This window comes from Thunnus thynnus, chromosome 9 (genome assembly GCF_963924715.1).
Source record: "Thunnus thynnus chromosome 9, fThuThy2.1, whole genome shotgun sequence".
Lineage (NCBI taxonomy): Eukaryota > Metazoa > Chordata > Actinopteri > Scombriformes > Scombridae > Thunnus > Thunnus thynnus.
This window is the reverse complement of record NC_089525.1, coordinates 30,700,336-30,715,086: the sequence shown is the minus strand read 5'-3', so window position 1 is coordinate 30,715,086 and position 14,751 is coordinate 30,700,336. Positions and strand designations below refer to the sequence as shown.

General features: G+C 38.4%; 1 protein-coding gene across 2 annotated transcripts; it reads right to left on the bottom strand.

The window, feature by feature from the left end:
• Window positions 1-293: 293 nt before the first annotated feature.
• On the bottom strand, window positions 294-11,545 carry lman2 (lectin, mannose-binding 2). 2 transcript variants are annotated; one of them, XR_010929762.1, is made up of 9 exons: window positions 11,305-11,545; window positions 8,666-8,784; window positions 8,092-8,209; window positions 6,780-6,862; window positions 4,578-4,739; window positions 4,311-4,425; window positions 2,489-2,608; window positions 605-2,306; window positions 294-573 (listed from the first exon to the last, which is right to left on the bottom strand). XR_010929762.1 is itself a non-coding variant. In XM_067600032.1 (8 exons), the coding sequence occupies exons 1-8, from the start codon at window positions 11,471-11,473 to the stop codon at window positions 2,146-2,148; spliced, it is 1,047 nt and encodes a 348-aa protein (XP_067456133.1). In that variant the 5' UTR covers window positions 11,474-11,545; the 3' UTR covers window positions 294-2,145. The 2 variants fall into 2 exon arrangements, 1 of the variants encoding a protein (XP_067456133.1); XM_067600032.1 differs by having other exon boundaries at window positions 294-2,306.
• Window positions 11,546-14,751: the final 3,206 nt, after the last annotated feature.

The following is a 14,751-nucleotide window of genomic DNA, read 5'->3' as shown; positions in this document are numbered from 1 at the left end:
TCAAGAACACAGGAACAGTGATCAAAATTTTGTATCGGACTACAAACAAACAAAAAAAAACAAACAATCTGCATGTTTCAGCAGCAAATAAACTACAAATCCTCAATTTTACTTTGAACATTTTTGTTAAATGTTGTTTAACAATGTGAACCAAACAAGAGCAACAAAGAAATATGATGATGAAAGAGTTTAAAGGACAGGACTGCCAGTGTAAATGTGCCTTTGAACAATCGATCCACGGTCGGAACAGCTTGGTAATTAATTAATGGTCTGCTACCATTCGTTAATCACGCTTCTTCTTTTATGTAGCAGTTAATTACACTAATATTCATTATACTGAAGAACTGAATTCAAGGAACCTGTTTCTCTACCACACTCACCAAGTTTTAATCACAATTTAGCATCATTAAAAAGGTACCCTGCGGAGCTCTTGTCTCCTTTAATGCAGCAACAGGACGACAGAAGCGGCGAAGAGGAAGACTGCGAGCTAGTAAACATGGATCTTTTAAGTAAAATTAGCTTTTCCAAATATTTAACGAGGAAGAAAATGGATTTTTACATATTGTGTTAAACCTAAGCACATGTTTGAGTTTTGGTGAGTAACACTGAACGTGAAGAGCTTTTTTTTTTTTTTTGTTTGTTGACATGAAAACTCCTCAGGGCACCTTTAACTGAAAAAACAAACACTTAGAAAAACAATAAAAAGGCATATTCTGGATAAAACCCCCCCAAAAATGCTGTTCGAAAGACCCTGCAGGGGAAAAAAGACAAGAGAGCGTAAAATGTTCTGCTGTATTAAACTACAGAGAGGCTGAGTAGTAACAGCTTCACAAGACTTCATTCATATAAACCAGACTTCAGAGGTTATAATGTCCACCTTTACAGAGCTGATTTGCCACTTTATCTATAATCTCTAGTATAACACGGTGAGGATTCAACAGTCTGCTAGTTTGTAAAGCTTTAAATTGACTGTCCGTCTGATATCTGATAGGTGTTTTTAACAGGAAGTGGAGTTTTAATAGTTTGACCGCGGGGAGTTACGTCTCCGCCGCTTTTCCATGAAGGTTTTATTCCATCGTTTTATGTTAGTGGATGTGGTCTGCTTCTGCTATAAAACACTGCATTAAAACCCCCTCATTATCAATTTGGAATAAACAGAAGAAGAAGTGGCTAGCGTTAGCATGACTGAGCCAACAAAGAAAAGAGCGCCACCTACAGAAACTTCACCGATAAAGAAATCCAGGAGAGAAAGACGTCTTAGCAGTGACCCACATTATTTGTTTAACAGTTGAGCTGTTATGTTTCTGCATTTTTCTTACCAATTCATTTAAAAAAAGGAGAAACTTTAAGCACTCAGTGGTTATTTGAAAAAAAAAAAAAACAACTAAAATGTAGATTTTTTTTCTAACCCACAATAATCATCCAGTTCTTTCTCAAATATATGTTGGAGAACATGTTGTAACACAATTTCAAGCAAATATAAAATCATTTTGAAATAGCTAAAAAAGCAACCAGCATTTCTAAAGAGAGAGAAGCAGAAACACGTTTCATTTAATTTCGGTGGTGTCGCCACAAAAACAGAAATGTTGATGTTAAACGTGGATATTCTGGCAACATCAGCCACTGATGCTATAACGTGGAGCCGCTTTGCTTCTTCCAATCAATAATCATGTAAAAAATACCCTGAAATACAAAAAAGAAAAAACACCATTTGGCGCCAAAGTTCACAATCTGTGGCAGGAAAAAAGCTGATTAAGCAACAATCATGTGGGAACAGTCTTTAGGGGAAACTGAAAAACTCAAAGTTTGACAAAAAAATTGACAGTTTGTCAGTTTTAACCCTGCGATGAATAAACACAAAGACAAGGAGAAAAAAAAAAACCCAACCCGGCATTGATCAGGGACACTCATGACGGTCGCCATTAGTTTTGCGCCTTCTTACCAAAAAAATCACAAGTAACCATATTTCACTCCCATTGCAGTGCTTCAAAAGATATAAACATCTGTACAATCTTTAGAAAAAAAATTCACATTGAATGTGCTGAATCTGTCATCTGGAAACAAGTTCATTCCACGACAAACATCTCTCTCTCTCTCTCTCTCTCTCATAAAGGGTTCTTCTCTCTCTCTCTCTCTTTTCTCCGCTCAGTAAAACCTCTTGTTCCTCTCCTGTCTCTTCTGGAAAACTACAGCTCCCACCACAGCGCACACCACGATTCCCAGCAGAGCGCACAGCAGAAGCAGGAAGACCTTCCAGCCGGTGAGGGGCGTGCCGCGGAAGTTTCCGGTGGGATCGTCGATGTTGTCTGTAAAGAAACGAGAAAGTCGACGTTCATCTTAAAGTCCGGTCGCTGCTCATCTGAACTCGTGGTCTAAATATTCTTTTTTAAAATCTGTTAGAAACTTACTTTTGATTTCACTGCATACAAAGAAACATGAGAAAACTGATTTTACTGAGACAGTTGATTGGTGAGTAATTTTAATGAACCTTTTGGAGACTTGAGGAGGCTGACGCTGGGCTCGATCTTGGTCCAGTCCAGGTTCTCCTCCTCAGGGGTGTGTTCCACCATCAGCTGGTAGAGCTTCATGGAGATGATGTCGTGGTTATCTGGAACATAACATAGATGTTAAAACCAATTTTTAATTCCTGCCAAATCAAGTCACATCTGGCTCCAAGCTACATAACAGATAGGGATGCACGATATTGGATTTTTTGCCGATATCCGATATGCTGATACTTCCAACTCGTTGTGGCCGATTGCTGATGCTGATACTGATATATGCACATATTTTTTTCCAGCTGGCTGAGGAGACTATTATGCATGCAAGCATCAACTGTACTAAGCATGATCAAGGAAGACAATATATGAAGGAAGAATTTAGGAAGACTGGAGTTCAGGAGCTCAGCATTAAAACTGTAATGAACCTGCCAAGTTGGTGGAGCAGTAGAGTTTTCATTGAGTTTATTAGACAGACAGGATTAATATGTAGGATTTAATCTCTGGTCCACACTCCGGAGCAGAAGGTGGCGGTAATGCATCTAATACGCTGGTTGCCAACCGCTGTTATGAACCAAAAAGAAGAAGATGAAGTTTTTTGTTTTTCAAACAGAGTGGTACATCCTGTCACCCGAAGGATTTCTTATCTGTGCAGCCGAACACTGCAGCACCTCGAATAACAAACCAGGGCTCGTTGGTCCAGTCGGATCCACATGGAGAGCCAAGGCTAACGTTAGCTGGGAGGCTAGCGGAGCGTTAGCTGCAGCATGACCGGAGGAGCCAGCTAGCCTTCGCTAGCCTCCCAGCTAATGTTAGCCCCCGGCTATGTGAAGCACCGAGCCCCGGTTTGTTATTCGGGTTAAAGTGGGAAGAAGCAGGTGTGACGGGCAGCTGAGTGAAGTGGAGCCTTTGGAGGAAGCACCAGGACCGTCGGGGTGACACAGTCCATCAAGAGAAGCACAGTCAGGTGGCGGAGGAGATGGCGACATATCGGCCTCTCATAATCGGCAGAATTCGCTGATGCCGATATTTAGTTTTAGAGCTTTTATCGGCTGATACCGATGACGAGCCGATAATATTGTGCATCCCTAATAACAGATATGTTGACCCCGTACGAGCCCGTCCACAGCCTTAGATCCTCAGCTGGGGTCCTTCTGGCTGTTCCAAAGTCGAGGCTTAAATCTAAAAGGTGCTTTTTCCATCAGGGCTCCTCGACTTTGGAACGACCTGCCTGAGGAGATAAGGCTCGCAGAATCAGTGATTTCTTTTAAATCACTTCTTAAAACCCGTTTTTACAGACTCGCTTTTATGTAATGTTGTCCTCAGATCATATTTCTTTTAAACTTTTTATCATCTCTTTATTGTCTTTCTTTGACTTCGGCCGCCATCTTTTTAAGGTCTTTGCTTTGCATTGTACTGCTTTTGCTTTGTCTGTCAAAGCACTTTGTAAACTCTGTTTTTAAAAAGGTGCTTTATAAATAAAGTTATTATTAATATTATAAGTCTGTTTCTGAGAATAATCAATGAAAAAGTAAGTTATCTTAATGTAAAAATGAAACTAGAATCAAATCTTCATATTAGAGTCAATCGCTGTCATTACTGAATATTTAAACTTGTGACAGGCTTAAATTTCTGGATGATATAATACATTTTACTTAAAAAATGCATAACCAAACACCAAACACCAAACTGGTGGCATTAGTAGATATAATCCTGATATTCCAGCCACTGAGGGGTCTGAGCACTTCAGAAGTGAATATTGTGATTTCCTTGCTGCTGTTGTTGTTGTGGAGCTTTCTAACCGTCACCTACCAGACAGATCTCCTGTCGCCGCCGAGGCACCAAAGAAATATCCAGTAGGAAGACGGACGCCTCCGATATCGATGCACTCCTTCCACTCGTTCTTGTCTTCCACGTCAACCATCACCTACGGGAGACATACGTGATGGAAATCATGTTACAAAGTTAAGAAGCTACTAAAAAACAGATAAAGACAATAAAAAAAGCTAAAATCCTCGTATCTCTTGAGCAAATAAAGGTTGTTTGAAATCCTGAATAGAAACCAGTTTGACTACATACAGTCAGTCTTCCTTTGGAGTAGCGGATGGCGAGATACGTGTCGTGCTCTCTGTTCCGGATCTCTGCCGAGCAGCCTCCCAGCTCGGACGATCGGCCGTCTTTGCCGTGATCGTAACTCACCGAGCCGTTGTTCACCATGGCTGAAATGTACGGGAAAGAACGCTGGAGGCAGAAAGAACAAATGAACAAGTTGGGTTTAAAAATAGACACTAAGTATTACTCTTAAATTAAAAAAAAAAAGATGGATAATAAAATAAAATGTAGTATAAGAAGCTCACATGATACATTTCCAGTGTTTATGATACACAAAGGCTACATTCACACTGCAGACTCTACAGGATCCATTTCAAAGACACATTTGCAGCATTTAATTTGTTCCTGAGACATTTAAGTTACGGCACATCTTCAACGTCTGACTAAACTGACGTATCCCCTAAAAATATGTATTTTCATGGTTCTGTCTTGTGTCCTTTATCCTACCAGTAGATCAGCCAAACTGGCCCGACAAGTTCAGCAACTTAACAACAATCTCGAGAGGAATTTGTTGCTTTTTTTTTCTCTCTATGTATTTTGGACTATTGGACAAACCTTTAGCTCTGGGAACTCGTGGGGAAGATTTTTTACATTTTCTAGATTAAATAATTTGAGTTTTGTTCGCCCAAATTACTAAAAAGAACATATTTTCTCACTATCCAGATAGTTTTGGTTTTATCTGCCCAGGTTGTGTAATATCTACATCTGCCTCCACCGCCCCAAAAATTGGAGTAAATAGAAAATTATTTTGGTGTGACGGCAGTGAACATCTACTGTATGTGTCCATTTTAATCTGGATAATCCACAGAACTAGGAAATAGAAAGAGGTCCAAATATCTGGTGGGTCTGTCACCAGTACAATAATGAATTTAAAACCTCAGTTTCTACAGTTTTCTTTGGAAATAGTTTCTACTACATTGTCAATTCATGGCAGAAATAAATGACAAATTAATTGATAATGAAAATTGTTTTTTTTGCCGCCTTAGACTCAAATTAAATACTTTATTTACTATCATGAGAACAGTGACAAACTTTGACTTGTGCGTTCAAATTTTAGCTCCATAAGATCTGTTTGTTCACAGGTGTCTTTGTAGTCCAGAGTTTTGGTTTCACTCTGATTAAAAAGCAGCAAACTAAACTTTTATGAAGGATTTAAAAAAAAAAAAAGACAAAACCTGGGACAATTTAAGCTGCACTGTGAATGTAGCTGAAGTCACATGACAAGCTCTGGTGAAATAAACACAAATATCCATTGACACTAGGGATGCACGATATTGGATTTTTTGCCAATATACGATATGCCGATATTTCCAACTCTTTGTGGCCGATTGCCGATACCGATATCCACAGGCTCCACTTCACTGAGCTGCCCATCAGACCCGCTGCTTCTTCCCACTTTAACCCGAATAACAAACCGGGGCTCGGTGGTCCAGTTGGATCCACATGCAGAACCAGGGCTAACGTTAGCTGGGAGGCTAGCGAAGGCTAGCTGGCTGTGCTTCCCTCCAGTCATGCTGCGGCTAATGCTCTGCTAGCCTCTCAGCTGGCTACGTGGCTCTCTACGTGGAGCACCGAGCCCTGGTTTGTTATTCGGGTTAAAGTGGGAAGGAGCAGCGGGTCTGACGGGTAGCTCGAGTGAAGTGGAGCCTGCGGAGGAAGCACCTGGACCGTTAGGGTGACACAGTCCATCGAGGGAAGCACAGTCAGGCGGCCGAGGAGATGGCGCCGATGCCGATATTTCATTTTAGAGCTTTAACAGCAGATATCGATGACGTGCCGATAATATCGTGCATCCCTAGTTGAGACGTTTAAACAGCGAGTTTACTGCCAGAGAACTAGCTTTTTGCTGCCAAAATAAACAGGTGAAAATATGTCAAAAGAAACATTACATGGGGTTTAACTTAACATTAACATGCTTAAACCTTTGACAGCATGCTGATTTAAAGTGAAGATAAAAAAAATAAACAGAATCTGCACCGAGACGGCATGCTGACAGTTAAAACCTGAGCAACCACTCACATCTGTTGCATCATCGTTTGAGTAAGTATCTATAAAAACTGCCAGCCCGTGGAAGAGAGCATTGTTGGAAAACACAGGCCCTGCAAAGAAACAAGCCGGTCAATCGCCTCGAGCCCCCCACACACACACACACACACGCTACACACTTACATCCATTCCATGGAGGTCATTGCGGAAGGTATCCAAAAACAAAGCCAGGCCAAGAAACTGATCTTGGTTTCCAAACACAGGGCCTAGGATGGAGGCAGAGATGAGGCGACACATGAGCAGACAACTCCAGACACTTTTCTCCGGTCAGCAGAGATGAGATGAAAGATGGTGAATAAAAGCTGAATAATGCGGTGAACGAGACGGTGTGGTATCATTTTTCAAGACTTACGATGTGCTGAAGGGAACAAACGGCGACGCAAAGTGATGATTATCAATATGTTGAAGCATTTGTCCATCATAATGTATGTACACGTCACAGAACTTTGTCATCAATGAAAGGGCACAAAATATGTTAAAGATAATCACACTCATTGTAAGCACGTCTGTATTAAACCTCAAGAAAGAATCAAGAAATAAGGGTGAAAAAATGGTGAGAATAACTTTAAAAAAATAATAAAGCCAGAAGAGAATTTGGAAATAATGGTGTAAAATAAACCTGAACATCTTTAAAAAATAAAAGCACATGTCTGAGCCTATTATTTTAAGGATTTCAGCCTTACAACAGCTGATGTAAAGAGTTTCTAACAGTGTAATCGGCCAATAAGAAGAGGTTGGATAATTGATGGATGATTCTTTTTTTGGACACCAAAGAGAAGTTTTTTTTACCTTTTTTTACTGTCATACTGTTAAAAGAATGATGGAAAACCAGTAGAGACAATAAGGCCTACATGTCCTTCCTGGCTGTTTATAACAATGTGTTTCCTCTATATATTTAACAGCTGCTCAAATTTCACATCATACATTATAATCATGACGAACCCAAACCACACGTGCACCGCTTCAATCAGCTGACCAGAGCTAGCGGTGAGTGAACGGGAACAACACCGTCTTCGAATTAGCTGTGTCACTGCGCTAAACTGATGACTCAACATGTGTGATCATGCAGGTGAGCGTCAGGTTCTGAAGTCTTGCAGTGATTAGTTTTCAGTGCTTTATTAGCTCCTGGTAGACACATAACGTATGATTTAAAACCACAAGTTTATTCCTTTTCTCTGTAGTTTAAGATGCTGCTGATTCACTGACTTTTATTGTGCTACAGCAACAGGAAGAGCAACTTTAAACATCTCTACGGGGTGATTTTAAAAGACGCAGCAGACACAGTGAACTGGTGTTTTATTTGGATGAATCCAAACATCCAACACTTTGACACAACATAAAACTAAGTGAGATATTCAGATTTCTAACTAATAACAACCACTGAAATAGTGACTCAGCACCTATGAGACAGAAAACACAAACCCGACGACATTACCTGGATGCAGTCTGTCCTTTGTGTACCAGATAGCGATGCCGTCGCCATGGAGATTCTTCTTTCCTGACCCGTGAATTTTGAACTGCACGTGCATCTCCCAGTCCTTCAGGTAACAAGGCTGCATAACAGAAACAAACAAAAACAAATAAAGGTTTTCGACAGCAAAGAATCAGAATCAACAGCAGATCATTATGTCTCATCACTGTCATCTTTTAAAGAGGTTCAGTCGGTTTATTTGATATTTAAGTTATAAATTGGAAGTTAATACATGTCAGCGTAGCAGCAACGGTGGACGACAACATTTTTCAACTGATTTATGCTTTTGAATATTTCCTTCCTTGGTGGATTAAAGAAGGTTTTAACTCATTTTCAACACACTACAACACTTTCATAGCTGTTTTGTGGGATTACCTTACATAAAATACATGTGACATTTTATTTCTTACAAAGAAAGACAGAATGTCACAACTCAGTCTGATCAGTGTGTAAAGAGGTGATCTGATGGATACGTATTATATTCCTACAGTTGAACTGGTGTTGTTATAAATGACTAACGTGTGTTTTCCTTCCTCACCACTGTATTCCAGATGGATCCCTGCTTGCTTCTCTCATCTGGAGTGAGTCGGACGTATGAGCTCGTCACCAAAGTGCTTCCCCAGAAGTCCCACTGACTGGAAGGGCTGCTGCCGACGCCTGCAACACAAACACATGATCAGCTGTATGACCGTGTGAGGTCCCGTCTCAGTTTTATTCTTTGGCTTTTTAACTCAGAATGAGAGTTTCATTGCTTTGTCTTTGTGTTTTTATTGTGTTGTTTATGACTTGTGTTATATTAATTCTACGACACTTTGGTCAACTGTTGTATTTCAATGTGTTTTATGAGTAGATTTGAGTTGCGTTGAACGTGTTCTCTTCTCATGTCTTATCAGATCTGCTTGTTTTCTAGTTCACGTTGCCTCATGTGGGCAAACATACACACCTTGTAAAACATGTGGAACAAAACAGTTACTCAACATTTACTGTGTTTCATGTGCAAACGTGTCTCCACTGAGTAGCTCGTGAATAAAACTTCAGCCCTTAGAATTGAGTCAGTCAGGAGGAACGCTCCAACTATTAGCCTGAATTAATCAGCAGCTACTCTGATGATCAATTAATCCTTTACAGGCATCTTTAAGAAGAAAATTCCCAAATTCTTTGATTCCAGTTTGTCAAGTGTGAACATCTTCTGGTTTCTTTAGTCGCTTAAGACAGTGAACTGAATATTTTTGGGTTGTGGACTGTTGGTCGGGACAAAACGAGACATCAGATGTCACCTGAGGCTCTGGGAAACTGTGATCGAAATTTTTCACCATTTTATGGATCAAACAACTAATCAATTAAACGGACAGATTCATCAATAACAAAACTAGTTGTTAGTTACAGCCCTAGATGAATCTTAAGACAGTGCTAAAATGTGCAAAGTGCACATCCCCTCATTCAGTAAGGTCATTAAAGAGATGATGAGAAGAAGTCATCTGTCTCTTCATATTTAGTCCTCCTGTAGATTCTGGGGAGCAGAAAACAGTAGCAATTTACGTCTAAGAAAGAATGATTTTAAATTTGAACCTCCTCCTTAAGGCCATGATGGTATGAAAAAAAAAGAAGAGGCTTTTGTCATGTTTCCTTTAAGTTAGTGTAAGATAATTAAACTTGACTTAATTATAGAACTCCAAATGGCCAGTTGACAATTAAGTGTTAATATCAAGTATTTTGAATTTTTCTCCATTTGTGTCAAATCTAAAGTTGTCACAGACCGTCTTCGGGTCGAGTAATTATTTGCGTGCTCAGTATTATATTTTATTATTGATCTCTCAGGATGGGCTGCGCTCCTTCACGCAGTAAAACCTGAAATGTTTTCCTCTCAGCTGCACTTTCTTTCCCCATCTTGAAGGCCCGCTGATGAAACTCTGAACATTTCGTCAATTCAATCCTTCTCGTGTTCTGTTTGGCTCCTCGACCTACTTCACAGTAACGGTTCCAGACACCTGCAACAAACTATTTGATTGAATGCAGTGATAAACTCACTTTAAATGCTCTACAACTGCATCAGTTTGATTTTTAAAGTTTTTTACTGGGGCTGCAACTAACAATTATTTTCTTTAGTGATTAATCTACTGACTATTTACAGAAAAAAGCAGCAAATATTTGCATTTGAAAAGCTGGAATTAATAAAAGTTTTGTATTTTTTTCCCAGTCGGGCAAGTGGGTCAGAAATTTACTTGCCCCTATACAAAATGTTTTATTTATTAGCAGCTATCAAATAACAAAGACTAAAGTTAATTGTCATGTTTAATCTTTATTCAAGTCAATGAAACAGAACAAGGACGTGGTATGAACACTAAATTCTTTTGATGAGCCCAGTTTCTTTCAAATAATGGAAAAGACTCCCTAACCTGATAGCAAATATGTTTTTTAGACTCATTTCTTCCACGCCAAGCTTCCTGATTTCCCTCTTTAATGTTTCTTGCTCTCCAGAGTATTTACTGCGGTGAAAAATCACATGTTCCACTGACTCCTCTTTCTGACAACGTTCACATAATCAACACAATAATAAACACATAAAGGATGTTTGTTTCACACATCACACTACTAGCGTACTCAATGCTTGATTGGCTAACAGCGCACGCCAATATTCACATCAACTTTTAAATGCATGTTTGCACTAAATGACTGTGTGGACACACTGTGGATTTTGGCCTCCATCACTTACACTGAAAGCACATTTGAAGGGGACCTTTTAACAGACAGTATGAACAGGAGGAATGATTACAGCGAGGAAAACCTCTTTCATTGTTCATATGGACACCTTTAGTTAGAATAACGTGCTGCGTCTGGATTAGGCTAAATATAAGATTAAATCAAAATATCAAATCTTCAAATCTTACTGACAAGAAGGGTTTCTGAATAATTTGACACTTTTCTAGTTAATTATCTTACAGAGCCATGTCTCTAACTGTTACAGTGATACTGGTCCGACTGTTGACATTACATGATTGCTATAACGCACGTAAGCTAATAATTAAAGCGTAGGAACGACCTATAACACGACAGTCAATTAAATCAATTACCTAAGCAGCTGTAAATGTTGTTAAATAACTTCTAAAACGTAAAGAGAGTGCAGAGTTAAGAAAGCAGCAGGTTAAGTTAGCAGGCGGGCTAACTGAGCTATGTTACCTTGGTAAGGCTTCATTAACGAGTGCTCTCTCTTCAGGTGCTCCGTGTTTCCGTCCGTTATATCACCGCACACCGGACCCAACACGAACACCAGCAGGACCACCGCGGGGCTCAGACAGCATCTCAAGTTCCCCATTTTGTTCAAAAAGCCTCGGAGAGAAACTCTCATAACAGTCCTGTTCTTCTTCGAAACTCCATAAATTTGAGCCGGTCCTTCCTGTATTGTCGTCCGGAAAGAAACCGCACAAGTCTGACGTTAGTTCTCGTTCGTCCAAACCCGGAAGAACGTCTTTTTTTTCACCGCACATTTTCAAAATCATCGACGTATTAAGTAAACTTGTATCTGTACAAGAATATCAATTCTTTATGAAGCTTGAAATTACATTGATTAAGAGGAAAGTTTAAGCTCTACATATTTCTTTACGGAAGACTTTTGTAGTGGCTCAAATTATACCAGCCAATCAGAGACAAGCACATCGCAAATTCAGCCAATCAGGAACCACTTGTTATTCACTTTTTATCCACTAGATGGAGACAGAAGGCAAAGAAACAAACAGGCTGTGTGGCACGGACACAGTGAAGCCTGAATTAAATTAACTTCACTGTGGTCTGTTTCTATGAACAGAGTTTATAACATTTCAAGGCTGAAAAAAACCCATTTTACTCTGATTTAAAGTAGACATATACTGTTCCTTTTAATTAGTTGTAACATATTCTTTCCTCTCCCATTAATCATCTCACGACCCCTCAGATTTATCTGGTGACCTTTTGGAGGGGCTTGCGAACTACTAATTGTATATAAAGTAGTTGAAACTAGCTCCACCTCCAGCAGCTACAACAGTAACATGCTGCTCTAACACTGATGCTTCAATATTAATAATCTAATGATGTCAAAACTGATGTTTCACCAACTTTACAGAAGGACCAAAAAAAAAAAAAAAAAGACCATAGTTTGATCTGACTTTGTGCACTGATTTCATAATTTTTACAATTTTAAACACATGGATGACAGTATACTTAATGAACAATAATTTATCATTTATTCAAAAAATATTTTTTTTCTACATTTTTAAATTTGAAAAAAGTCATATGCACCTTTTTGGCACCAATGTTTGATTCCATTTCAAATATAAAACAAGGACACATCTGATGACAATATAAATAAATTACATTAATGAAATTAAAAGAAACAACAATCCATTGTGATAAAACAAAATATCACATAATCCTTACAAAATCCTTACATCAAATTAGTTCATTGAATGTTATTAATTTGGCTAAAACAGTAATCCCAGCCACTTAAACATTTGGCCAGATGCTCAATTGAAAAGACGTGACAGATGTCTTTGTAATAATAAAACTTTTCACAGTATTTGCATGCACCTTTTGTGGGTTGGTGAAAGCCCAATTTGAATCCTGTGTTTAATACATGCCTGTAGAAACTGAGTTTCTCAGGATTCACTTTCCATCCTTTGTTGTAATCCTTGTCTGTGTCTTTTTTCATTTTTTTCACTATATTTACATGCACATTAATATTCCTCTATTATTCCAAATATGACAATATTACGAATTTGATAAGGATCATGTAAACAGCATATTCTTTGTGCATATTCCAGATTAGGCCTTATTCTGAATATAGCATTTTCTGATTAAGACATCTAGGATATGCCCATATTATTTGGGTTTTAGGAGCATTCTTTGGAAATGTATACAGCACATTCAGATTATGCATCTCAATCGGGGTTTTTACCACGGTTTGCAACACATGGCCTCTTCCCTGTTTACAGTCAGCTCTGTGCGTTGTAAACAAACCAACTAGTTAACAGTTTGCAAGGCTGGTTTAGAGACGCATGTCACAAAGAAAAGCCCACATTTATGGTCGAAAAGAGAAATACACCCACTTTTAAACAGTTTGAAAGGCTTGGATATCAACAGGTTTTTGGATATGTGCAAATAAAATGATAATAATTTTATTTGTATAGCACTTTTCAAGCCAGAAGCACAAAGTGTTTTTCATAAAGAAACAATCACAAATATATATAGAAAAAAAACACAAGAAAAGCAAAATAGGAGCACATAATTAAAAGACCATATCAAAGAATTTTATAAATAAATCATCCAAAAGGTAAAACAAAATTAACTTAAAATCAGGTGGCTGCAATATAAAAATATAGCAACGCCGACCTTTTCAAGAAGGTGGTTAATCTATATATTAGTTGAATATTCATTTTCATTAGCCATGTAAACAGCTTGGTAGTAATATTGGGCCTCATTCACAAACAGTGTGTACACACAAATCTGTGCTTAAACCATGTGTATGAACATTTTAAGCACAAATCTGGGATTCATCAATATGTTCTTACATGAATTTGTTCTTAACTCTGTAAAAAAATTTAGAACTGTCTTAGACCATGTGTACGCACAAATCATAAACGTCCCACGGTCTTAAAAAATGATATAGTCGATATTTGTTCAATGTAAACAGTATATTAGAACCACAATTATTTAACAAATGATTAGGCCTAAATAAACAACAATTAAATGTGTGAAACTGCCAATAATCTGCAATTTATTTACTGATTAGAAATTTGACAGCTGAGCATATATATCAGATTTTCCATACTGGAATGTGACTTCTTTTTTTTTTTCGCAGTAAAGCTTCCTGTTTTTCTTTTTGTTTTTTTTTATTGGTGATACTGTTAACAAGACATAGTGGAAAGGAAAAAAAAATAAATAAAAGACCAATCAAGCAAATAGACAAACAAACAAAAATAATGACAAACAACAGCAATGACAGCATCATATTACAATGAAAAAATAGTAAATGTGGAAAGCAACTAAGCAATATGGATTGATTGTGGGAAAAGGGAGGGGAGGGTGAGTGAATGAAAGTGAGAAAAGAAGAGAGAGAGAGGAGGGGGAGAAATAAAAAGTGAGAGCGTTAATAATTATTATTATAATAATAATGATAATAATAACAATACAACAATATAACGTAATAATGTTAATAGTCTTGTTTGATAGTATACTGTGGCGGCGGTAGCGGCAGAGGCAGCCACAATAACAGCAAAATGGGTTAAATAATTAGATATTTATATTAATTTATATCTATTTGAGTTTATATCAATTAAATTAATTTAATATGGCTATGGGGGGTGGAGCCAAACACACAGATCCCAAGGAGGGGAGGACACCATCACCCTCACTAGAATGTGACATTGATAAATTTCTCCCACTAGATCTGTCTGTGATAAATGCAGCTGGTTGATCAGCAGCCTGTTCAGTGTCCTCACAGCCTGACAGTTCAGCAGTGGCACAGGGAGGGGTGCTCTGCTTTCACGTCATCATCCAGCTGTTCCTCATTTTGGAGTATGCGTAACAACATTTCTTCAGCAGTTCAAAACTTTTTTCTTATGTTGGTTGACCTACCTGGCTTACATGTGGTGT